Source organism: Corvus hawaiiensis, chromosome 5, assembly GCF_020740725.1.
Source record: "Corvus hawaiiensis isolate bCorHaw1 chromosome 5, bCorHaw1.pri.cur, whole genome shotgun sequence".
NCBI lineage: Eukaryota > Metazoa > Chordata > Aves > Passeriformes > Corvidae > Corvus > Corvus hawaiiensis.
This window is the reverse complement of record NC_063217.1, coordinates 29,740,385-29,766,966: the sequence shown is the minus strand read 5'-3', so window position 1 is coordinate 29,766,966 and position 26,582 is coordinate 29,740,385. Positions and strand designations below refer to the sequence as shown.

At 35.5% G+C, this 26,582-nt stretch overlaps 1 protein-coding gene across 4 annotated transcripts in view; it reads left to right on the top strand.

Annotated features, from left to right (window-relative positions):
• SGCZ (sarcoglycan zeta) overlaps nt 1–26,582 on the top strand; it is a 418,982-nt gene that overhangs the window by 280,260 nt on the left and 112,140 nt on the right. For 2 of the 4 annotated variants that reach the window (XM_048304884.1, XM_048304885.1), the window contains exon 3: nt 14,839–14,940. The exons of the other annotated variants lie outside the window; for them this stretch is intronic. In XM_048304884.1, the coding sequence (XP_048160841.1) occupies nt 14,839–14,940 (102 nt within the window). The remainder of the gene's footprint in view (nt 1–14,838; nt 14,941–26,582) is intronic. 4 annotated transcript variants of the gene reach the window in all.

The window sequence follows — 26,582 nt, the reverse complement described above, 5'->3', positions numbered from 1 at the left end:
CAAATATTATATATTATGTCTTTGAAAGCTTGATGCCCTTTTCTGTGTTTGAGTAATTCTTGCTTTGTTATTTGACAGCTGCATTATGTCTGACTGTGGTGATGCCATGATGATTTTTTTGCCTTTTCTTTTATACCCCTTTTATACCTTTTTACAACTTCTGTATTCTTAATGCTTTTTGCCTACGTTCTTGGACTTGGTTGTTCAGCTAAGAGACTAAACATTTTAGAAGCTTTGTAGGTAGAGGATAGTGTGCCCCAGACCCCAAGGTCCTCTCCAGAACACATTCTGTAAACTAAGATAGAACCATCCAGGGGAAGGTTCCTTGGGGAGGGGGGCTCATTCGAGCCTCTCACTGGGGAACCTTTGATAGATCAGCTAATTAGTAAGACCTATAATGTTAGACCAGATCTTTTGGGGGTGTGCATTGTGGTGTGCATTTCGGTGCATTTGACCTGGATGTAGTGCACCTAAGGATCCTTAAAATAAATACCAAGGGCAAACCCCCTTTTCCCTTCTAACCGTGTTTGACTCTTGATTTTAAGAGCAGGAAAAGGCATCAGTGGTGTATGGCTATCTTTATTTTGCACTGTGTGCAGTGGTACGCTACTCAAAACTGGATTTGTGCTTTCTGGGGCTTTGTTTCAATTTTCTGTTAAAAAAACATAATCAAACAGATTGTTCTCAGTCTGTTGTCAGCCCACTTCTCAGGGTCTTTCTTCTTTTGTCTTCCATCCTGTATCTAAAAAAGGACCCTGCTCACCCTTCTCCTGTGAGTGTTGAGGAATATAAGTAAATGAGGTATGTGAATAATTTGCTGCATATTTAATTGCACTACAGAACAACTTACATAGGTATTCTTGAAACTGTCTTACTGTCTGCACAGAAAGAAATTGTGCTTGTTCCATTGTTCTACTAATTCTTCCACAAAAAACACTCCACACATATAGATTGTCAGTTATTTAGACTAGAAAGAGGTACTTTGTTTTCTTGAAATCCAATAAAACTTTGACAGTGCCTATTGGTGATCACTACAGTAATTTTATCATAATCCTGAAAAGTCAAGGCAAAACACTTGTATAGTTCTTAAACTAAGTGTACATACATTTTGCTCATTAATGAAGTCAGCAATAAGTGTTGAAACTTACATGTTAAATATGTTTCTGTTTGGATTCAAGGTCAATACTAGAACAAATTATAATTCCTATTAAAACCAAAAAGGAAATCACTGAAAATTCAGATATACTTCATTTTTCTTCTCTTATAATCTTCTTTCTTTTTCTTTTTTTTTTTTAATATTAAAAACTGTTTGGAAAAATATGCAGGTGTGCTGCATTTGGACATCTGTAAGATGTTGTATGGAAACAACATTCTTATTTCCATTTGACTACAGATAGACTCAGCAAAATACTGTAGATACAGTAAACATGGCAAAAAATATTATGCAAAAAATAATAAAGTATAAATTTTAATGTATTCTACCATCTTTTGATTTTTTCTTTAGTTGTGTGGCTTAGATATTTGCAGGGTTATAGAGCTGGCTTAAAGAGATTTAAATGCATTTTATACAAGGATTTCCTCAACAAAGATGAAGCATCTTGTGAAGATACATACGGTGTGTAATAGTTTCTGCATGGAAATCTAAAAACAATCATAGGGAGAATGTCAGGAAAAGGTTTCCAAAAGTCAGATGCTTCACCCTCTGCTGCAACATAGCTTAAACAGTGCATCATTCTTGATATGTCTGTCCAAAAATTTATTTAAAATCTTTCCAAATGGATATTGCACAACCTTGTAAGATCTTTCTTGTCTAGTTTCTAGAGTCTAAATATTCTACTGACATCTGCTTGATTCTCAGTTCCTTCATTATAAGTTCACTGTTTATTGTTCAATTATCAGAAGGCATGAAGAATGTGTTTCTGTATTTTATTATCATGCACTTACTTAATTTCTCTTCACCAGTTTGAACATTGTAATCAATTTTAGCCCTTCTTTGTACGTCTCTCTATTTTTTCTCCCTCTTATTATTTCATGTTTATTTGCATTACCCCTTGTGTCATCCTTATCCTGTTTTGGTTTTTCATTGCTTTTGCATCTAATAGATCTCATGGGCATCTTCCATCTTACTAGAAATACTGTTTGATTATCTCTTCTGGCAGAGTTCATGATATTTTTCAAAGGATTCAAGGTAAGTTGATCTTTACTGCCACTGTTTTGCCTTTTAAAAGATAAATGCCAATTCTGCCTTCTAGTTTTCACCTTTACAGTTTGCTCTCATCTGTCCTTTATGAGCCCTCACAGACTTTGTACTCATAGGCTGTGTAATTATGAGCCACACAGCAAAAACTATTGTGGTGCAATATGAATAGATCAGTAGAAAAAACAGTTTGTACCAAGGACCCAAAAGTTAGACTATAGGTATGCATATTTATTTACTTTATGATTACTCTGGTGCCCTGGAGAAAACATCCCTATTATACATGTTGTTCAAAGACAGCCAGAGGAAAGTTATTTTTCAAACTCTTGCTTTCAGGTGTCCAGGCTTCTTGGTGTGCTTCAGCAAGTGCCAGATCATATCATCTGTTTAGTGAAGGTGACAGGAACACCTGGGTCTTCTCATGCCCTTTTCCATCGAAGCAAATCTTATTTTAGTTGTTGTTCTCCTAAATGTAACACATAGTGCCCGTTGCTTCCTGACTTTGTGTTTGGGTATTGGCTAGAATGGAAGAGATTGTATCTTCAGTCTTGTGGCAGAGGCAAATGATCAAGTTGACACCATGAAATTATGACTTTCAATGTCTCAGTTCTTCCTTTGTATGAGGAAGAGGCAGGATAAATGAGGGAGGATGTGCAGTTTTGCATTTGGACAGATGGAACTTCAAAATCTTGGGGATGACTGACAGTAGATAGAGAACTTGTGGATGCAAGGCAACATAGCTGAGACCCTTGACCATGAACTGGTATTATGTCTGCAATGTATTGCATCTTCTATGACACTGAAGAAGTTGATTGGAAAGGAAGGATGGAAAATTAAATCATTGTTAATTAAAAAAAAAAAAAAAAAGGCAGGCAGGTGAGACAAGCAAATCAGAAAAGTGTTGAAGAGGGATATGGCAGCAGAAGCAAGACGATAGTATATTCAACCATAGAAGGTCTTGGTATAATATAAAAGAATACCCTTAGCTGAGGTCATCTGTGTGTACTGGTTACTGACCCCTTGAGACCTTTAGGCTTGTAAGTGGTACAAGAACCAGAAGGACACAGGAGGTCTCTATGGTTTGAGAGCATTCTGTCGGTGCATGTGCACTTGGTACTTACTGTGGAACTTGCTTGTGCTGCAGATCACACATTGATTCAGACCTTTCTGTTCCTTTTAGAGACTGTTGCTGCACTTTGAACAGATCTTCTGATTTAATTTCATCCAAAAGGAATCTCCTTCACATGCAGAAAAACTGCCCCACAGTGTGAGCCAACATGGAGTAAGTGGGGAAATGAGGGATTGCTGCACTCTACTGCTCTGAGCTATGTCACTGTTGTAGACAACTTTTAGCTAATATTTTATCATTTGCTGATTTTGTATACCTCAAGATGAAGTTTGTTTCACTCAGTTGGCTTGAAAATACTGAGGTTATACAAGAATTCATAAATGCATTCATCCTTTCCTTGCAGGATCTTAATCCTTTATCACTGGTGCACCAATCAAAACAGAAAACCAGTTTATGTTGGCCTTTTGACTAAAGAAGGAATTTTAAAAGCAGAAAAAAAATGCATAAGAAATGGCAATATTCTTCAGTATCTATCAGAAGCCTTTCTTCTCCTTTGGGTAAATTAGTTTTTTAAAGAGCTACCACTTCACTCTAATTTCTTTTCTCACCTTTGGCAAGTCTCCCAGGAAATTTTTGCTAAGAGTCCTTTTACTGGAGTTTGCCTTCTTGAAACACACTGCTTTTAGTTTGAATTATTTTCCTTCTAATCTAACTTTCAAGAATTTTGTCCTTTTGTGACCAATCTCAACTATATTACCACTTAATCTTCCCATTCACTCTTCATTCTCTGTTAATTGGAGGCAAATGGGAAGCAGTGCCTAGTCCCCCCCCTTATTACTCCTCACTAAAACATTTCAGAAGCTTCCTCTTCATCATGGCTCCTGCTGTATTCATAAAGAATGCTAGGCAGTAACCTATATTATCATTGAGGTCTGTGCTCTGGTTTACTCTTCACAAATACATCATCTAATCTGTCCTTCTGGTCTTTGAGGAAAATCCCAGAGTGGTAATGTTGTATGGGGTTTGTTTTGGTTTTTTTCTTTAAGTTTGTACATGTCCTTTTCAGTCACTTAGCAGTTCTTTCTCCCTTTTGGTCTGAACCTCAGAACAAGTGGATTCATTCATGTTCCCTTACTGTTCTTCTTCAACAAGATGTACTATATGAATTATAAATCTTCAACCTCCTTCTCTCCTTAGATTGTTATATTATTACTATCATTACAAATCAGCTGTATGAGCTAATAATCAGGTGGCTGGTGAATTTCAAATCCAGTCTAACTCATGATTCTTGGGTTAGTGATGTATAGCTTCTGTTCCACTAGCACTGAGATGGGTTCTGTATTTGCTGTTGGGGATTGGACCATTTGCTTCCTTAATCAGCTACTTCAGAGGGAGTCCATTTCAGCCTCCATATGTGGTACTCCTGCATTCCTTTCCAGATGGTCAATTACTTTTTCACTGGAACTCCTTGTGCCTAATGTTACTGATATACTTTTCATCATACGGGCTTCTCTGTTTCACCACTTTCTTTATAGGTCTTCTACCAGTTTCCTAAAGGATGTGTGCAGGGACTCTTTCATTCCTGGTTCCTGCTTTTGGAAGATATAGGTCTGTGTTCCCTGGTTTCAGCACAGAATCTGAACTGAATAATTTCCCTCCACAGTTCCTTTGTGGGTGCAACAGCAGGTAGCTTCTCTGTGTCCAGCCTGCATCCTCAGAGCTGTAGACTGAAAATTATCTGATGACAAAGGTGATTCTGATGCTGTGCTTTTAAAAGGGTGAATTGTGATACCAAACTTCTTTCTAAATTCCTTTCTCCAATCTGTGTCTAAAGTTGTCCTGTTATGAAAGTCAGTGAGCCATTGAAATGTTGATTCACAAGTACATATCTTTCATTGCTTCTGTGATCAGTTTAGTCACACTAAAGGAAATTTATGATACCTGAGAACATGCTATCATCCCTCGAAATGATGCAGTAATTCTTTTTTTTGTTTTCTTGTGAAATTATCCCCTTTACAAGACTTCTCCATTTGCCAACATAACTGATAACTTCTCAGTTACTTTTACCATGCTGAGCTATATGCAAAGAGATTAGGTAGGTCCCTTTTCCACTGTGGTTTTAACACTCCTCAAAAAACTGAAGGTATTTTTACTCCCTTCAGACTGCAGAGAAGGAACTGGAAGCTATCATTTAGGAGATGAGTTTTCTATTGAACAGGCTGTTAGATAAAAGAGGAGTTATTTTCAAGCAACTTTGTGGCATTTCTTACACTTTCATTTTCTTTGCCCTGATAGCATGAGATGGATCTCTGCAGTGAGCTACTTTGCTCTTTGTCTCATTTATTTTATTGAGTGTATCAATGGAGCAAGGTATTGCTTATTGAAAGATGTGTAGAAGTTCTTTTGAAAAGCATGCGGTGTTTGTACTGTAATACTAAATAACTGTCTAAACTTAGATGATATAAAGACTGCAATGTTATATAGTCACACTTCTTGAATAGTAAAATTCTTCAGCTCCCTAGTTTGATACAATACTTTGTCCTCACATGAAAATAATAATTTTTGGTTTTGACAGCAATAGGTTCCTTAGACTGGACTGCTTTGTAAATTGATTTCTTTAATGCTATGGTGTGATCAAGGAAGCAGTGTAATAGGTCCTACTTAATGATATTTGTTTTGTTATAAGAAAAGCACACTTTGCTGAATATAGATGCTAATCCAGGGAGCTACTGAAGGATGCGCTTGGCTGTGGGTACTTCAGTACCTCCATGGTATGACTCATGAGGTTATTGTAAGTTAAGCCTTTATAATGAATACAGAGTCACAATACAGCAAAATATTTAGGAAGGTACATGTGCCTTAATATAAGAAAGTAAAAATTAAGACTTGAATTCCTTTGGATGCTGAAATCTAAATCAGCAATTATTTTAAATCTAGGACTCAAATCTGCAGATGAGAGTCTTAGATTGTGAAGCTTGTCTTAAAATGGCTCTCAGTCTTTTCTGAGGGGGCAACATGGATTTTCTGGTAATATTGAAAAAGTTTTCTGGGATGAAGAATGTTGGTATTAAGGATTTTATGGGCAAATTACTTCATTGTTTTCAAAAAAGTTTTTTATTACTTGTATGAACTGGATTGTTACCTAGAAAAAAGCAATCATTAGAGTAATGGGGTTCTATTATATCAATAGACTAGCTATCATGTACCAAGGAGGTAAAAAAAAAGGTTTTCCCTTTAATATACAGAGGAAGTACCTAATAAGTACATAAAAGAGAAGCTATTCTCTGGCCAATTTGTGGAGTCAAATTTTTAAATTCATTTGTTCTGATGACCATATCTGATTTTTAGAAAATTTTAAATTTATTTGTTCTGATGACAATATCTGATTTTTACCATATCGTCAATCAGAATCAGAACAATATTGCAGAAATACCAGACATGCTGAAATAAACAAGTGAGATAATTTTTCTCTGCTTAGCCATGGCAAGTGTTCACAAGTTGTGCTTGTTCTGGGTTTTTTTATTCTTCTTAGAGAGATCTGGGTGATAATGGCCGACTAGGAGCCACATGAAGCATTAAGATGCAAAATTACATACAAAGAAAATGAACTGTGATTATTTAGTCTAAGCAATAATGTACCTGAACGACAAACAAAAGTAAAGTAATTGCATTACAGCTCTGGAGTTTCAGGCTATGTATGAAAAAATACTTTTAACTGTAAAGATAGTAGAGGCAATATAGTAAATTGCAGAAAGAAGGTATAGAATCTGCCTTTAAGGAAAAGAACAAGAGAAAACCAAATCGTTATGTCAGTAGTAGCTAAGGTAGAGCTGACTTTGCAATAGTGTAAGAGAACTGCAGTCTTTACAGAACCTCTTCACTAAGGCCACCTCTCAATTCAAGACATGCTTTATCATTTTTGAGTAGATATAAATGCTGCCAGAATGGTTTCTAATGCTTGTTTAGCACTTTTTTTTTTTTTCTGCTGCCCCGATAAGAGATTAGTCACAAGAGCCAAAATTTTGGTTGTGTCAAGCTGATTGAAAGGGTGAGGTGCAAACATGAAAAGCACAAAACATGATTGCATTAACACAACCTATTTCATGCATATGACTGAATGAATTTCAAGGCATCTCCACCCAAATAATCTTTATATTTCTCAAAATCTAGACAATACTGCATCAGTTCAGTGTAGTTCACTGTAATATGCAATAAGGGTAGGCCCTAAAAATTGTTTGTAGAAATTCCTAGAAAAATATCAGGACCTCTTCCCCAACATTTTAATTAAGTCATATGTGTACACAACAAACCAGTGGGGCTGTACAATTTTTATTTTCTTTTTCTTATAGGTAAATATTTTTTACAGGTTTATCAACAACGTGGACTGTTTCTGTATAGAGCATATTTGCTTATTGTGCTCTTATATTAGTTCTTAATTGTTCTTTCTGAAGTCAGGCAACCACTTATTTGAAAAATAATAAAAAAAGTATGATTAAATTTTCAGCATGACTATATTATCTTCAGGATTTTGTGCTGAAATTACAACCAGGACTCAAACACAGGGAAGTGGATTAAATAAACTGTGAAATTTATGTGGACAAAATAAACTCATCCACACCCAATACTGCTGGCTCATGGACAGCTAGTCTCCACCAGGACCCCCAGGTCCCTCTCCACAGAGCTGCTTCCCAGCAGGTCAATCCCCAGCCTGTGCTGGTGGACAGGGTTACTCCTCCCTGGGTGCAGGACCCTGCACTTGCCTTCACTGAATTTCCTTTCTGCCCATCTCTCCAGCCTGTCGAGGCCCTTCTGAAGGGCTGCACAGCACTCTGGGGTATGGACTGCTCCTCCCAGCTTTGTGTCATCAGCAAACTTGCTGAGGAGGCATCTGCCCCTTCATCCAAGTCATTGATGAATAAGTTAAACAATTCCAGTATTGAATCTTAGGGGACACCACTAGTGTCAGGCCTCCAGCTAGACCCTGAGGCCACTGATTGTGACTCTAGCATCTGCCATTCAGCCAGTTCTCAATCAACCTTGGTGTCCACTCAATCAGTCCACAGTTCCTGAGTTTGCCTGTGAGGATCTTGTGAGACAGCCAGTGTCAAAAGCCTTGCTGAAGTCGAGGTAAGTCGAGATAATATGCACACTCTCTCAGCATCCCTCCAGGTAGTTGTTTCTTTGTAGAAGACATCAGGCAATGATTTACCCTTAGTGATCGCCTTCTTGTCACCCACATCAATAGAAATGGTCTCCAGACTGAGGCACTCCATCACCTTTCCAGGGATTGGGATGAGGTTGACTGGCCAGTAGTTTTTAGGTCCTTCTTCTTGCTCTTTCTGAAGACCTGGGTGACATTTGATTTCTCCAGTTTTTAGGCATCTCTTCTGACTGCCACAACCTAACAAAGATGATTGTGACCAGCCTCACAATGGTGACATTAAAAGACACGTATATGTTTGAATGAAAAATAGCATAAATCCACTTATCAGGGAACAAAATCAAAATTTTAAACATGAAATAGGGATTCTGTCTTATTGTCTTGATAGGTATATATTTTATATTAATATAGGTATTTTATAACTGAGGAACCAGGTCATGCTCCACAATTTCAAAAACTGTTCTAAGGTAACATATATTCAGGTTATTCTAATTCCAGTTAGTTTAGATGGTAGTCTGACTTTTCATTCTTTTAACTGTTTTGCATGTTTTTTCCCTAGTCTGTGTCCCTTTAAACATTGCTGCACCGTACTACAGTAATTTCTTCCCCAGCTTTTTCCTGACATCTACAAAGTGTCTGCTATTATTTTCAGGAGATAGATGAAAGCAGGTGTTTCCATCAATCCAGACTTTTGCCATTCCAATGAGTAGCTTGCTATCATTTTACCTTTATTTTTGGCTATTGAAGTTCAGTTATCTTTCCTAGTAATCCAGGAAAATACAGTCTGGTTTTGTTGCTTATACCACTTTTTGCTTATACTACCCATTTTGTTTATGCAGGACTTTTGCTGCCTATAGATTTTTCCTTCAATTGTACATCCATAATCACCTTCAAGCACCATTTTTCTCCAGTTGGAATTATGTTCCAGCTCAGTTTATTAAATCCTGGTTTTTGCATGTGTGAATACAATACAAATAATTTCCTTTGTCATCTTCCTTCCAACCTTTTGTGTACATCTTCCATTTTATCAACAACATAGCTGCTAACATATTTCATCTTCCTAATCATCCCCATCACTGTCCCATTACATTACCTGCTTTTTATGCCATCATATCAAATTCAGTGTTCTTTTCCATCTTCAGTATAATTCACTAATGCTACATTGGCTCAATCACCTTTCTTCTGATATCATACCCTCTTTTTTTTCCTTTGGCATGGCATGTGTGCATGCTTAGATGTTTCATCTGTGCTTTTTCATACCAGTGCAGCCACATCATCCACATCCTATGTCATGTTTAGCTTATGCTATGATTCCTACAAGGCAACAGACATTGAATGCTTATTAATTTATAGGACATCAGATTTAGGCACTTTGTTTAAACCCTGCTTCTCTATTATTATTATTTTCCCCATCCCTGTTTTGTGCAATGATTCCTTCTTCAGACTGTGAGCTTTTGGGCTTAAATATATACTCAGAAAACATGCAGGATTTCACATCTAACATCAGAACTTTTGAACACCTTGAATATTATTGATAACAATGAATTTCCTGACCCACCAACTACTTGCCTGTACCTGCTGTAAAGTATTGAAACACATTTTGTGTACGTTATTATTAAGGAAAACAGAAAAAACACCATGCAAACTCAAAAACAGAGTATTGTTTATTCATGTTTTAGTCAATTCAGAATAACCAGCACTTCAGTTTGCTTTTCACTGTGCTTCTGCATGTAAGTTCATGATCCCAAGAAAAAAGCCTGCATTTTAGTTAGCAGAGTCCTTTATTGCCTTCTTGCTGCCCACTTTGTGAGATAGATGACAAATTATTGGAGGATCTATCAGAACTCTGTTCTCACCCCACATAATGAGAGTTTGCATTCCTGACCTGAAGCATCATGCCTTCCAACTTGTTTTCTCCTGACCAAGAAATTTTGAATTCTGTGGTCTGAAGCACGAATTGCAGGTGTTTTCTCCACTTTCATGTCTTTCATAGAGCAATGTTACCCATAGATTTGCAGAATTTTTAAATATTAAAGGTCTGGATTTGATCTCATGCAAGGAGGTGTTATTTCATCTAGGTGGAGTGAGTTTGTAAGATGTAGTTACTGTCTTCCAAAATATTATTTCTAACTGAAATGGTCCACAGCTTGGCTTCAAAACTGTCCTTTCTGTAGCTTAAAGATCTTCTAAACCAGTGTAGTGAATCCTGTCCTAGGCCTCCAGTTGTTGTCATCTATGATGTTACAGAGGACTGGCTCTACTGTGTAGACAGCTAAGCTTGTTCTTGCACACACCACCACATATTTCATTAGATAGCAATATGTGTAGTCCAGGACTAGTTGTAGTAGTTTAGATTGTAGATAGGCTACAGCAGATCGCAATTTTAGCCAACTTCCTGACTTGTTGAGAAGCATTCATAGTTCTAGCATATATTTTATATTTGTAGTTATCATAAAACATCCTGCTGTAATAGTTTATTGGGAAGAAATAATACAGGTTGCATAAGTAATACACCCTTGTAGATTTCTCAGCACATTGTGAAGAAATAACTTAATCTTTTAAAAGATCATCCTGCCTGTTTAAAGACAGTGTGAATTAATTTCTGATTTTCTTATATACCATTTACAGGACTATCCAAGAACATTAATCTCTGCCCATTTACAAACAGGTCACAGCTTGAAAAAGCTCTGAATGTCAGTATTGTTTGCCTCCCAGAATATTTTTCTGAGGAGTTCTTTTATGCTTTGATTCAAAGTTATACTCTTATTATCACAGATTTATAGTAAGTATAGTTTAGGACTTCACTGACTTTAACATAGTGTTCAAAGTCAGTAAAACTCTTCCTTAGGTTGCTGCAGTTGTAAAACAAACAACTGCATAAAATAAATGCTTGGTTTTCCTATTTTAATTGCTGCTTATCTGAATTTCTGGGTTTAATAACTGATGTACTCTAAGAATAACATAAAATATTGATAGTGATGGTTTGGGTTTTTTTACAATCTCTGTAAGACTTATTTACGGATGTAAAAGTTAAGGGGTTGTTTTTCATAGTGTCTTAGGTAGGGAAAAGAGCAATGTAAGTGAGGCAGGATCACAGTTTGTTTCATGTTCTTAAATGAGAAAAATGGAAAGTTGTACATGGTATAATAAACAGAATAATAATAAATATTGAATAATAACAAAGAGGATTATTATTGAATAATGATAAAGTGATGCAAAGACAATCACTCACAACCTAGCACAGACTGATGCCCAGTCTGTCTCCAGTGGCCACTTTGAAAAACAATCTTTGTTCTCTCCCGCCCTCCACACCTCCAGTCCCCTTCTTCTTCTACCACCACTTTTTCTTGCTGAGCACAATGTTACAGGTATGGAATATGCCTTTGGCCGCTTGGGGTCATTTGGCTTAGCTGTGTTACCTCTCAACTTCATGGCCATCCCTACTCTACTTATTGGGGGCAGAGAGGGGGGGAAAAATTAGGTAGGCTTGACACTGTGGAAGTGCAGTTCAGCAATAGCCAAAGCATTGGTGTGTTAAGAGCATTGTTTTAGCCAAAACTCCACAATATCATACCAGCTGCTATGAGGAAAGAAAACCTCCATCCCAGTCAGTCCCAGTACCTGAACTTGACATTTACTGATTTTAAGTACTTGGCATAGTTCTTTCAAGTCTATTTTTGCACTTGAATAAAATCAAATCACACCAAAAGGATAAACTGAGTATCAGTTGCCTGGAAAGCCTAAACTTTATAGAGTTTATTTGTGAAATAAGCAGAAGGATCTTCCTCTGATTAATCTTTTTGATATTAACAATTTTTTAATCAAGTTGTCTTAGTTCTGAAAACTGTTGTCTTTTTCTCTGTAACAGCATAGTTCTAACTCAATGAAACAAGGAACTCTTCTTATTCCAACCCCTGTTTAAACTTGATGGGGAGTTATTGATGAAAAAAACATACTGGCAAGTAATTCTTTGAATGGGGTGATCTTCATTAAGCAGGTCTGGCTGTGTTCTTTATTTTACTATTCAGCCTTATTTCGTGTCAGTCATTACAGACTTCAGGAAATTATTGTCTGTAAGATTATTGCATTTATGAAGCAATTGAGGTTACAGTCACCCTATTCCAGTTTTATAACACCTTTTGTGACTTAGGGTCCAGAATGTAGTGTCTGTCTTCTTGTGTTGAATCATGTAATTTTACTGAAGCTAGAATGCTTCTGTCTGTGCAGAGTCTGTCTGCATTCAACCTGCTAAATTCAACCTGCATTCAATCTGCTAAAAGGATTTCTCACTGCTGAAGGACTAAAGAATGAGTACTTAGAAATGTCACTCAGAAAAGTGAAAACCCTTATGGATACAGTAGAGTCTATCTTTACTTTGTTTCTGGGGCTCTGACAGTTTAATCTTGCTACACAAATTAACTTCCCAATGCTGAAAATAAACAGAAAAGATGATAAGTATCAAAAAGTAGGTAACAAATTGATTTTTTTGCTGTAGGTCTCTGTCAGTAACATAAGAACAGTACCACTATATAAAGTTAACTGAAAGCATTTTGAAAATTAATTAATAGTTGTGAAGAACTGTATAACTTCAGTAATAAACACTTGTGAGAACAGAAATCAAGAAGAAAACTGATAATACTGTCTTCAAAACAGAGTTTTAACGCAGTACAATAAACGAGGAGCAAAGAGAATACTGAGGTGAAAGCATAATAGTGAGTAGCTGCTGATTGAGGTTAGTGCCAACCTTGTGTGGAATTAGCTGAGACTCAGGAGTATAAATATCATATATAAATATAGAATTTTATCCTAAACCTACTTGAAAGACAGAGCAGATGAAATTTTCCTAGGCAACTTTAATTTCAGCACTTCTAGTTTTCTGAAAGTTTGACTTGACATTTTTGTATACTTCGTGGTTTTTTCACTTCCTCCTTTTCTCTCCTTCTGTATTTTTATTGTGAATATATTTTGTGTGTATTGGTTACAAACATTCCACAGAAGCAGATAAAACAAAATATTGAATTTGCCCTTTCAGTCAGAAAACATGTTTACATCGAAATCAATAAATCAGTACCTAATTCTTGTTGAGTATTTATTCTTTGCCAAAAACTACAGCATGGTTGTATTTTCTCAGGCTATCCTTTCTTACTAAAATTTTATATTCTATTACTATAGGATTGGTCAAATTGTGAATTAATTTTTGTTAATGCAGACTGCACATTCCATAGCAAACTCTAATTTCTTTATCTTATTTCCTTTTCAAAAACAGGCATCACTGTTTCATATTGCACTTTTTGTTAGAAAGCCTACAAATACCTGAAGTTTTCTATGTGAAAATACTTGTATAAACAATACTTGATTTAAGATAAATACTTTAACATATATCATCACTTTTTTAAGAAGCATTATTTGACAATTCAGCTATAGCAGTCAAGGACTGTTACCCAGCTGTTTACCCAGTAGGCAGAGGTTACTTGCTTCACAGCTCAGCCAGCAGAGCAGAAGTGCAAGCTCTCATTGTTCCAGTACACTAAAGTCAACAATGGCTTTGAAATATGTAATTAGCAATTAGATTAAATTTTCTTATTTTGCACTTAAATGGATCAACTTGAATTCCACTGGCTGCACAGTGAAGAATTATTTTTCTGTCAGGAATATAGTAACAAGATTCTTAGAAGAAAACATCTTGAATTTCTATTGCTGTGCAAAATAACTTTGTCTCCTGAGTATCGAGCGTGTTTCATTGTTTTTTTTCCTGTAAGAATACAGCTGAAGCCTTATTATGCCACTTTTGTGTGCTTATATTTTATTGAACATTGTATTATGTGGTTTGTTTTATCCAGACTTTTAAAATGGTGTCTTTCCTTTTTCTATTCTGATAAATAATCAAAAATAGCATTTTTGAAGTTGTTTGCCAGCAACATGCTCCTAGTAGTGACAAGCAACAACTAAAAACCATTTTCTTTATTCCTACATGATATTTTCCTATGTATTTTAATTACTGGGAAAAGAAAAAACAGTGGATTCAAGATGTAACAATTAATAAATTGCTTTACCAAATGTTACATATACAGTGAGAAAGTTAACTAGTTTTTTTACTGAACAATTGTAAAATTCAGGATCTAGTTTTACCTCTACACAGGGAATAGTGATGATCTACACTTGTACCCTGGCATTAGGTGCAGCCAAGAAATAGCCTGTGCAGGTCACCATCAGGTTGCACTTTTAAATACCTCAGTCCTAGGTGAAGCTCTGGCTATAAAGTTCCCATCTACCTCCTGCCCAAGATTATGAGGAGAGCTGGGGACGACACTCATTATTTTTAGGGGTTAAGCCAACTACTGTCTTCTTTTTAGCTTGTTCTGGATAAGGTTATTTCCTGAAGTGAATATATATATATATTATTGATTGTAGGATGGAATGGGAAATTTGAGAGTCACTAAAAAAGGAATACGACTTGAAGGAATATCTGAATTTCTACTTCCACTATATGTGAAAGAAATCCATTCCCGAAAGGTAGGTGTTTTTCATCTTTATTTCTTAATTTGCAGGTAATATAAATTGATCTCCTCATTCTCAAACTACAAAGTTTAGTTCTTACACCTCCTAGATTAGCAATCAGCAGAAATTTGCTTTGAGAATACCTTAACAATGAAAGCTTCCTTCATGTCACAAATTATTTTTTTTCTGAAACCTTTCTTGGCTCTTAAAAGAAATGTTTTATCCTAAAGAAAGGAGATTCAAAGCATGTATATTTTATACTTCAAATGACCTCAGCACTGGGAATGGAGCATTTGACTCTAATTTGATGTGAAGTCCAGAAAACAAGAGTGGTGATAAGTGCAAAATACAGTGAAATAAGGAATGCTCTTGTTCTTCCTGTCATTAGCTATAATGATTTCCTTTTCTTTTTCATTCTTTTTTTAATTTTAATTTTTGTTTGGGTTTGTTTTGCTCATTAGGTAGAGGAAATCCTGCTATACTGTGTCTCCAGGATTTAATTTTTCAAAGCAAAACCTTTCTAATGTTATTTAAATGTAATTATCATATGCCATCAGGTTATTACAGAGGAAAAAAGAAAAACAAGAAATTTTGTACTAAGGAATTCAGTGTAGTTCATTTTAACCCTTTCATTTTGATCCAGTTATGCTGTTTATATTAACATTGTCAATGAATTAAAAAAAAATTGAAATACTAGAAAAATTTTCTTTTTACCATGCAAGTGATTACCTATGATCAGAATAGAATGTTACATTGGTTTTCAGTCAATCATCTGCAAAGAATTTTAATCTGCGTACTGCAACAGTTGATAGGAATCACAACTATGTTGACCCTAAATGCCTTTGTGGAAAATTTTGTCTGTTGAAATCTGTCTTCTATGTACATAAGAAAAGTCTTGAGTACATTCATAAATGAGATCATGACAGTTTTCCCATTTCTCTTAATTAGTTCACTCTTGTGTTAATAAATCCTTGAGGCAGTCTCTTCATCCTCTTTTTCTGTAAAGCTAAGATCTTTCAATGTTTAATAAAGTAGCAGTATTGTCCGAGGTAATGAAAACTTTTATAATATTTAAGCAACCTTGGAGGGAGCATACTTTTCCTTCAAGGCTGCAGAACATTAGTCATGATGTGTGTATTTTTCCTGTTTCTTTTTTGTGAGTGGACAGTGTCTATTATTGCTCCGTGTCCTGTTAGTGTTCGTGAAAGTTATGATTCGGAATATTTTCTTGCCCAGTGCTTCATATTGTAGAACACTGGTTCTATTAAAGTGAAGATGGAAACTTTTGTTTCAAGTGATAATAATGAGACGAGTAGGGTCCTAATTTCATTTAGCTGCTAACAAATCTCAGAAAAAAAATGCACACAGATGCATTTTATACATATTTAGTGTATAATTATTGCAAAAGAAAAGGATGCAAAATCTACCAGATGCCTAACATAAGGTCCCACTAGTCCTGTGAGGCTCATGAAAACCTGACACTTGCCAGTAAGTATTCTCAAGCCAGCAGAAAATAGAGTTGATCATTAACTGGGCAAAATAATTCAAGTAAAATATTTTTGGTGTTCCAGGTCTACTTACACATACTAACTTCAAGACACTTGTCACCTAGATAAAAAAGTGGTATTTACACAGGCTTTATTCTCATCTTGCAGTACCTGTGAACTAGGTTCACTTTCTAGTCTTTTGCCAACTTGCTCAGTATTGTTGTGCTAAAGTTCAGTAACTTCTGTATGCAAATGTGGATGCCACAAGGGAATGATGAAAGAAACCTCTGGAGCTGTATTCAGCTTAGCAGCAGGGTTTTGTAATGTCTCTGCAGGATATTTCTACAGCTGTATGGCATCTGCATGTGACATTAGCTGTTTTGGCACTTACAAAAGTGACCACAGTGCTGTTGAAATCTAAAAGTAAGCTAGGTTTTCTGAGTTCTCATCACAGTCAGTAGACACCTAGTCAATACTGACAGCAGATTCTGATCAGCTGTCCTTCCTGCTCACCAGCTACTAGTGTTTACTTTAGGTAACACAGATGGGAATGCTTTTTGTCTGCCTTTTCCATGGAAGTAATAATGACTTAATTTTGATGTATATTGGAGTTAAAATATTCAGTGAAAACAACTCATTGCTTATTTTCTAAAAGGAGAGCTAGCTCTTCAAGCCATTTTACTCATTCCCCTATAAAAGAACACATCCATTATAGTGACATTTTTTGATTAACTCTTGGGATGACTTTAACATATTCAGTAGTAGCTTTGCAGGAGAGGTATATTTCCTCTGCACTGGGGAACATGGTTTGTGGAATGGCCTCTGAGGGACTTCCATGGAGGGCTCTCAGCTGAGGAGGTCAGGCCTTCCCTGTTCTCCCATTGCAGCACATGGCAGAGTGAGGTGGGAAGGCCAGTGCTATTAGCAGTGAGGTACAGCAGCGGGTGTGGTGCGCTGTGACTGAGGCATGACTGAAATTCTTGCATGTTTGCTGGTGCTATCTTTTAGTAAGCTGGATCTGAAGGTGATAAAAAATGTTAACTGAGAGGGCAGCATTCACCTCTAATTCTGACAGTGAATTATTGCTGACAAGAGTGCCCAGCAGTCTGTTCAGTAGGTAGGCTGAGCTGAGCTCTCTGCTGCTACAATTTAAGTGTGAGACTAGCTAGATTTGCTCGTGTAAAGCTCACATATGCTTACTGATGACCACTTGCCTGCTGCATACCTGGATGCCCAAATAAAATCATTTATGCAGTGTTAAATGCAGACCTTAAACTGTCTTTACCAGGAGAATGGTATTGAACTTTGTATATAGATTGAAATACTGCCTTTTATCTTGTGACTGCTTCATTGAAACCCTGAATATTCAAAATAAATGCTAAAATACTTAGATTTAAGTCAGTTGGAAAACAAATGTATGTGAATTGTTAAAACTTCTAGGGATATTTTCTTCTGATAGTATGAAATTTTCCTTCCAAAAGTAGTAGTGAAATTCCAGGTCTTGACTAAAATGAATATTCTCTTTTCTGTAGAAGTTGTGTAAATGAGAAGGCTACTCAGAGTGTGCTGTTTCCCTAGCCTTGCTCCTCTTACATTGCCCTTTTTATCCTATCCAGTTAGTGGTGTCCACAGTACTACAGGTTCCTACCCCAGTTCTATGTTTATGCAGGGAAGAAACTTCTGCATTTTCATCAAATGGCTTCACTGCATGCCAGAAATTAAAATGATGCATCAGAACCTGAGCAGATAAGGGCTCATTTGATCCTGAACTGACATCTTTATATTCTCCAAACCAGGGCATGTGTACTCTATGAAAGGAATTTTACAGAGAATTACATTTTGACTGTGAATGGCCTAGCTGTATACTTTTGATCAAATTGCTAGCCTGAAACCATTAAGTTTCACCCAGACCATATTATAGTTCCCATGTTTATATCATTTGCATTGATATAATGCAAACTTCATTCTTTATAGTGTACCATTAATGGGGTGTATGAAATCAAATAACACATAATGCAACATCCTCAATTATTTCATTATTTCAGTTCTTCTGAATTAAATTTTTTTATTATGCTACTGCATACATACTACTGCACTTTTGAATGGAAACAATCAAGGTACAGTCTTATTAGCTTGTCATATAACAATAAAAGGAGTTTGTGGTGTTTTCTTGAGAATGGGTTTATTAATCTTTTCATTTGCACATACAGTTCTTAAGGGCTGAAGAAAATACAGTTTTCTCTTTGTTAAATTCTTTCTATTACAAAAAAAGAAGTAATCCATTGTCCCTTAAAGTAGAGGGGAATTCTGTTGGGGGTTTTTTTTCACAGTTAATAAGGTTTAAAATGTATTCTCTTAAATTAGCATGTGTTTTCCAGAGATATCCTTAGAGAACACAAAATTTAATAATTGAGTTAAAAGTCTTTGGGAAAATGTCAAAAAAAAAAAGAAAGAGTGAATATATGTGATTTTCTAACTGAACATGGGAAACTCTGAAAACTCTCTGTATAGCTTGTCCATATAAATTATAATAATTTAAATATAAATTATAATAATTTATATTTAGTTTAAATATAAATTATTTAGTTAATTTACATTTAGTTAAAATATAAATTATAATAATTTCTATATAAATTAAGAAATTGTAGGTGGAATTCAAAGCAGGACTTCTTTCACATATTTTTTCCTCCAGATTTTTACTTGAGAGACTGAATATCCTTGTAAGCATTTAGAGAGCTTTATTTTACATTGGTTTATTTCCAAACCTGGATCAATCTTGACATAAGCAAACCTACAATATATTTCTTTCATCACTGTTTCTCTGAGTGTATATAATCATCGAAACAAATTAACCTTTGCTAATTTCAGCTAGATGATTGAATATATACTAAGGTTTATGTTTGGGCCTCAGGTGCCTTTGCAAGAACCTCAAATTCTTTTCCTGAGACAATGTCTTTGTTGAGCTTCTGTCTCTGATCAAGTTATAAAGATGCAGCATAGGAGATCACATGAAAAACCTTTATGAATTTGAGGAAGAACATACACTCTTCTTGTGCATTGAGACAGTCTTCTTTTTTTTTGCAAGACCATAAATCAGATGCTCCTTGCCTTTACTAACCCCATGCTCATTTTGTCCCAACTGCCTTCTTTTCATGTCTACATTATGATTTTCAGGGCCTCTCCCACATAATCTTACAAGGAACTGATCTGAGACTGACTGGGCTGTAGATTCCAAAGTCTTCCCTCCTTGCAAGATGCTCATTCTCTCTTAGAAGGGCCTGCCAGGATGGGGGTTTTGTTGATTTTGGGGTTGGGTAGGAGGAGCATATTCCCCCACATTCCACTCAGACATGTTCTCCCAAAATTTCAAGGCCAGATTTGTTATATCTACTCTCTTTTCTGCTCTATGAGGTACCCCATTGCCATGCAGTCAAACTAGTTCAAGAATCTGCCAAGTTCTACCACTTCTGAAGTGTATAGGTATCAGAGAAACTCCGTTTAGGAGATGTCATTGCACACTTTTTTGTCAAAAAAATCACAAAGGTACCTAAAGAATCTGCCACTGTTATTACACAGGAGGAAATGCAATACTTGTTTCTGTAGCTGCATGTCACAATCCACTCAGATAAAACTTGAAATGCTTCCCAGTTCATTTTTATGATACCTTCTCTTCGAGCCTTGCCCTTTGGGATCACTCACCTGTCACTAAGGATAAAGTCACTATTATGGCATTGTCCTGGTTTTGAGAACTAGGACAGTCATAAAGGACTCCTTAAGTCATTTTGGCTCTCAACACAATGTCATTCCAATAGTGTCACTTTTATTGGTATGAACAAGATATAAGGTTTTCTTAATCACAAGCTTTGCAAAGGACAAGTCACTTCTATATTTGTTGGTGGTCTCTGGAGGGACTACCACTCTGAAATTGAGTTGGCTTTGCTCCCTCTTTGCTGACAGCTGATAGAAACTTCCACGATTCATGATTTTGTCCTTGATTTGCTATACTTCAGTGGAATCTGTCTGGGGATCATCCAGTTGAACTACTTTGAGTGTTGCTTTTTCATGTCATCCTCTACTCTTATTATTGGTATGACTTGTTGCTCAGTCAAGGAGGATCTCAGCTTTTTACACTGAAAAATCTGAGTTAATATTACCCAAGCCTTTTTCTTTGGTTGCTTATTGTTCATGAATAAAGTCACGAGAGGCCTGTATCCACCCAATTTTATACAAGCCTGAGGAACTGAATTTGTTTGGGAGCACTCCTTCAGATGCATGTGGGAAAGTTATTGAAGTTGTAGCTGTTTTTCTGGGGGTTGGTTGTTGTTGTTTTTGGCATCAATTGCATTTCCAGTTTTCCAAGTACTTCCTTCATGTAACACATCTGTCTCCTCCTGGGGAAAATTTCAGTGAAACCATGTGACGTCTCCGTTTGATGTTCATAATGTCTTGTATCTGATTCTTATGTAAAGTATATTTAGATTGATGTTTTAACTGCGTGGGCATCTTAGGCTGAGGAATGACCTTTTCTTTCCTGAACAACTTTGAAATAATTTAGTTGCAGTTTACACAAGCTAAGCAATTAAAGAAATTCTGTATGTTTAAAAAAAAAGTTATTAATATTTCCATAGAAAGTCTGATCCAACACAATAAAGTAAAAGCAAATGACTTGTAAGTGACTTGAGAAGGGGAATAATCTCTGTCTGACTTTCTCTCTTTGTGTATGAATTTGCTTCTGTTTCTTCTTGGAGAACATTTATCCTTTCCATGCTATTTTGTAACCTTAAGGAACACCTTAGTTTTTGTTCCTCTGTATAAACTTTAGGACTATGGATGCACAGGTAATACTAAGAGGCAAAAATGGGAGTCATTGTGACAGAAAAATATCCGTAAAAGCCATTAAGCACAAACAAAATACATTAACATAATTTTATCTCCCCAAAATACTGATAGTTTTTTAGCCCTGACTTGAAGGCTGCTGAGATAATTTTAAATGCATTTCTTACAAGTTTGGCAGTGCAATATCCTCGCTCTTAGCCCTTTGGTAGGGAAAAGACATATTTTCACAAAAACCATTTTAAACCATGTGTCTTAAGTCAGAAGGAGATACTTCATATCCAAAGATTCAGTGTATTAAAAGATAAGAATATTCATGTAATATAATTATAAGTCTAATGATGTTGGAAGTTGCCAGAATGGATTTCTGAAGGGGAAATCAGGCCTGCCCAAGACGACTGTCTTCTACAACAAAAGTATCATGCTTGGTGGATGAGGACAACTAATATTTTTAATCTTGTCTTTAGTCTCCCGTCACATATTGATTGATGATGTGCAGTACAAAAGAGTGAAAACTGGCCTGAAAACTGGTTAAACTGCTGGGTTTCAAGAGTTGTGAGCAGTGGAGGCCAGTGTCTCCTGGTGTAGTCATGGGATCAGTACTGAGGACAGTGTTGTTTAATTTCTTCATCAATGACCTGGACAATTGCAGTGCATTCTCAGCAAGATTACATATGAGACATAATTAGGAGGAGGAATGTACTAACAAATAATTTTTAGAAGCAAAAGAGAACAAGAAAAATAATGAAAGCATTGCACTTCTAACTGTTCAAAAGTTTATTATTCCCAACTCATTAGTAATAACATTCTTTTTTCTTTTCCTGTTTCATATCATGTGAATCTCAAAAGTATTGAGGGTAACTATCAATCACAACTTCAAAGATAGCCCTTTGAAAATGAATATAAGAAAGATTCTCAAGGTATTTATTCTGAAACAGAAGTTGATGTCCTAAAGTTTGAATGTGTAAATTCCAGAAATGCAAGTTAGCTTACAAAATTAATTTTGCCCATTATACATATAAAAATTATTTTTTATATTTAAATAAAACAGAATTATTACAATCTTCTTTTACTTAGTTTTGCTTTCAGAATACTTTTTGTCTTGATGTTTCTCACTTTAAAAATATTTGTAATGAAATTATATAAAGTAGTCAAGTCATTCATAATCTACAAAAATAAATATCAATAAAATTCCCAGAATTCCCCAAACCTAAAGACTTCTTGTTACAGATCAGAGTTGTGAAGTTCTTAACCAATTTTTGTTTTGATGACATCTGTGACAAAGTTATAGAAGCTTACTCCCAGAGTTTCATGAGACAGTTTGGAAAAAATTATTCTTCTACCTATTTATGTAATTTGTCAGACCTGTATTGTGTTAGAACAAGGGTTGATGGGTGGAGGGGTTTTTTTTCCTATTAGTATTCTCAATATTTCTCTACTCTCTCAGGAAGAATAAAAGTCCTGAGCAAGGAAAGAAAATTGCCTTCTAACCATTAATAAATACTCTACATTTTTGGACACTGCACACAATATTGTGTCCAACATCCTAATAGAGAAAATTAATGAATATTTCAAAGTTTACAAGGAAAAAAAAAAGAACGAATCTCATCTCAACTATCTGGAGTGAAATTCATAGGATAAGTTATAGCATAATCATTATGACAGTGTCTTATTAGGACACCATTGCTCTCTTAAAGGGAAAAATTGCTTGTTCCTTCACAGCTTCTGATAGCCACTACAAGCAAATATAATGATTTCATTTAAAATACTGTCCCTCTCCCATTTGAAATGAGTATTGTATTTTCTTGGTTTCAGAAAGAACTAATTTGAATTTTACTGCTTCATAATAAGCAACATTTTTTGTATGAAGACATATACATGACCTGCTTGGTCAGTCTCAAGAGCTGGAGTGTTTTATTCCAGATAGCAAGCATGCTTTTTGATTTTGTACTTTACAGCATTTGTTGTCATAAGAAATACATCATGCTATAACCTCTAGTTACAGAAACAACTTGTCTCCAGCAATGAAATTTTCTCCTTTGAAAATGCCTTTACAGAGCAATTTTTGGGGGTTTTTTACCATCCCTGAAGGAGTTTCCTGTCCATCTGGTTCCATCTCTTTTATATAGTTCTAAAATCCCTCCCTCAGTGACTAAAACTTCACGGGTTTTTGTACTGTCAGATCAATTTTTCAGGAAATCTGCTGAACTTCCATCAATTTTAGGAAGCAATATGGCCACAGCATTACCTGTAATGGGGAAGCATCAAGCTAAAATAAGGTAGAGAAGGTAAAGAGATGCAAGAAAAGTACTAAAAGCATTTTAAAGAAATAGTGCAAATTACTAAAACATTTTAGAATAAAAAGTATCCTTTTTCTCTTTCCCTTTTTAGGCAGTGCAAGAAATACATCAGTTATACTTTTTTTGCTTATAGGTCTTCAATACATGGTTAATTCATCTTTAAAAATAGACAGGTAGAACAATCATTCTCCTTTTTAGATGCAAAATTAGTACCACATTTCATCATCTTATGGATTATATTCTTGAATCTTTGCTAACAGGTTTACTCCAAAGTAGCTGGCAATTTGTTATTTGAGGAAATGAAATGGAAGCATTGATTATACCACAACAAGGACTGTGTTTTGACACTGGCCTCCATCCAAGAGTGATAAGTAACGCTAACGTTAGTTGAAAGCCTTGTTGGCTTGAAGAACATCCTCAGGAAATAACTGCACAAAGCCAAACAATTTCTATTCTTTCTATTACCAAGTGTATGATGAATGACTTCATTTAATCTGAAGCTATTATGATATGTTAAAATTTCAAATTAAAAAATTACTTCTCATCTTTAACAAGTTATATGACGTTAATTTTTAAAACTCAGTTTTGATTAGACTCTACTAATTCACTAAAATGTGATATTTTTTTTTTAAAGTCTTAGAATTAAATTTCAAGAAAATTTTTTGAGGTAGTAACTAAGCGTGTAGGTTTTCAAAGCTAAATCTCCAAACTATATGAAGACTTCACATTAGAGAAGGAAAGCCTTAAAACAGAAAACTAGTGCACTGTTGTGTGGTGTATTATTTGTGTCTCATAAACAAAAAGTGAGGGAAAGATTTTTTTCTTGTTAGAAATTCAACGGGAAGTAAACACTAGCAAAAACTTCAAACTACATGTAGTGAAATCCATGGGTGAGATTAGGACAAAGAAAACTCACAAGTAGAAATCTTAAAATGGAAGAAGCTGAACAAGTTAGCATCCTGTACTGGAATTGGTAATTATGGGTTCAGCATTATGATTGTACAATAACAGCTGGGGATTTACAGTAAAGTTGGCTCTTGAGCTTCAGCCAGAGGCTCATTTGTATCTTGCTGAATTTAAATCAGTTGTTCTGCAAAGGAAGTAACTATAGTTCACAAAGTTTGTTAATTTAGAGTGGCAATCTGTCATACATAATTCTACAACAGCTACTACAGTACATAACTCTTACTGAACTCTTTGCAAGTGTAAGTGGTAATTGCAGTAGTTGGCTGAAGGCTTACACTGAATTGTCTTTTGGCCTGAAGTTGAAATTATTTTTAAAAATAGAAAGTTATACATAATTCTGATTAGTAAAAGTGAAACTGCTATTGATACTAAACTTGGCACTCCAGTTATGATTTGCATGAAGGCAGTTACAATCATTTTTAATAAAAAGGAATATTGATGTTTACAGCAAAAATATAGAATGGCTAGAATTTCTTTTTTTCGCTTGCTAGATCAGTATATAAACTACAAGGTTTGGACGAAGTTTACTTTTGCCTCTGAGCTTCTCCATTGGCATCCACCAGCTTAGAATCTTCCTATAAATCTCCAGTGTCTCTTTCTGGGTATAGTACAAAATCCCAGAAGGAAAGTGTTCCATACTTGTGTTGTTGTTTTGATAAAGTACAGGCATTTTGGAATGTCAATTAACTCTCCTGACAAGCTGAGCCAAAATGCTGCCACAGAAAATGCAGATAGTAGATTGGCTTTTTGCAGCAGAAACTACTTTACATTCCACAAGCAACAAACTAGTTTTAAAAATATTGCAGTAAAAATATTATTATGACTATTTAGATCAGAGATACTACTGAATGTTCTTTTAAGATGCAAATGTTGCTTCTCTTATAAAATATTCTCTACTAGGAGGCAGTTGTTTTTTGAAACAGTGTGGATCATATTGAACAGTACACAAATTCTGGAGTAGCTTCATTGGTTATTCAGCATGAATAAGAGCAATAAAATTTTGTTATTCTGAAAGTGAGGAGAATTATACTTTGGCATAATAATTGGTGGGACTCATAATGCTCAGATAAGTGTTGGGATTACTTGAAGCAGCCAATGCAAGAATAGTGTCTCTTTACCATTTATAAGTGGTGGTGATTGAATACTTGGGAAAATACAGTCAAGTTTATGGAAAAGACAGATATACTTTGGCAAGGGAAGGGAATAATCCTTATACTTAGCTGTGGCTCTTACTGTTCCTTTAGGTTAGGACATAGAGGGTAATGGTTTTAAACAGAAAGAGTGTAGATTTAGATCATATATTAGAAAGAAATTCTTTACTGTGAGGGTGGTAAGGCACCAGAACAGGTTGCCCAAAGAAGCTGTGGATGCCCCAGCCCTGGAAGTGTTCAGGGCTAGGTTGGATGGGGCTTTGAGCAACCTGGTCTAGTGGAAGGTGCTCCTGCCCATGGGGGTTGGAAACCAGATGGTCTTTAAGGTCCCTTCTGACATAAACCATTTGATGATTCTTTGATTTTTGTTTCCTCAATTTTTTTGTCCTATTAGGTGAAAAATAATATCTTGAGATGTTTCTAAAGTTGTCACACACAAACCACAGAAATTATTAGCTGAAATATTGTCAGTAGTGTTTGCAAGAAGTCAAGCTTATATTCTCCTGACTGAAGACCGCATTTTTTCTTAACTCCATATTTTGCTCTTTGCATTTTAAATCATTTATCAATTTCTCTTTGGAATCAGAAGAGCATTAAAAACACTGTTTTTAACTAAAAATAGAATTGGTGTTAGGATTTGTGTATTTATGGCTATTCTGTACCTTTCTAAGGTTTGCAGGTATTTATTGTTCTGAAATCTGTGGATTTCAGCAATTAGAGGTAATTGCCAATCAAAATATTGGAAGAAGCATCTGATGAGCATGACACAAATGCTTTATATGTGATTCCAGCAGTATAAATCAGTATTTATGAGGCATTCTACTAAGAAATCTGTTGCATGTGTGTATTTTTGTAAGAGTGACAGGCATAAATCTGATTTTGACCTTAAGTTCGACATTCAGAAGATGGAGTCTATGTAC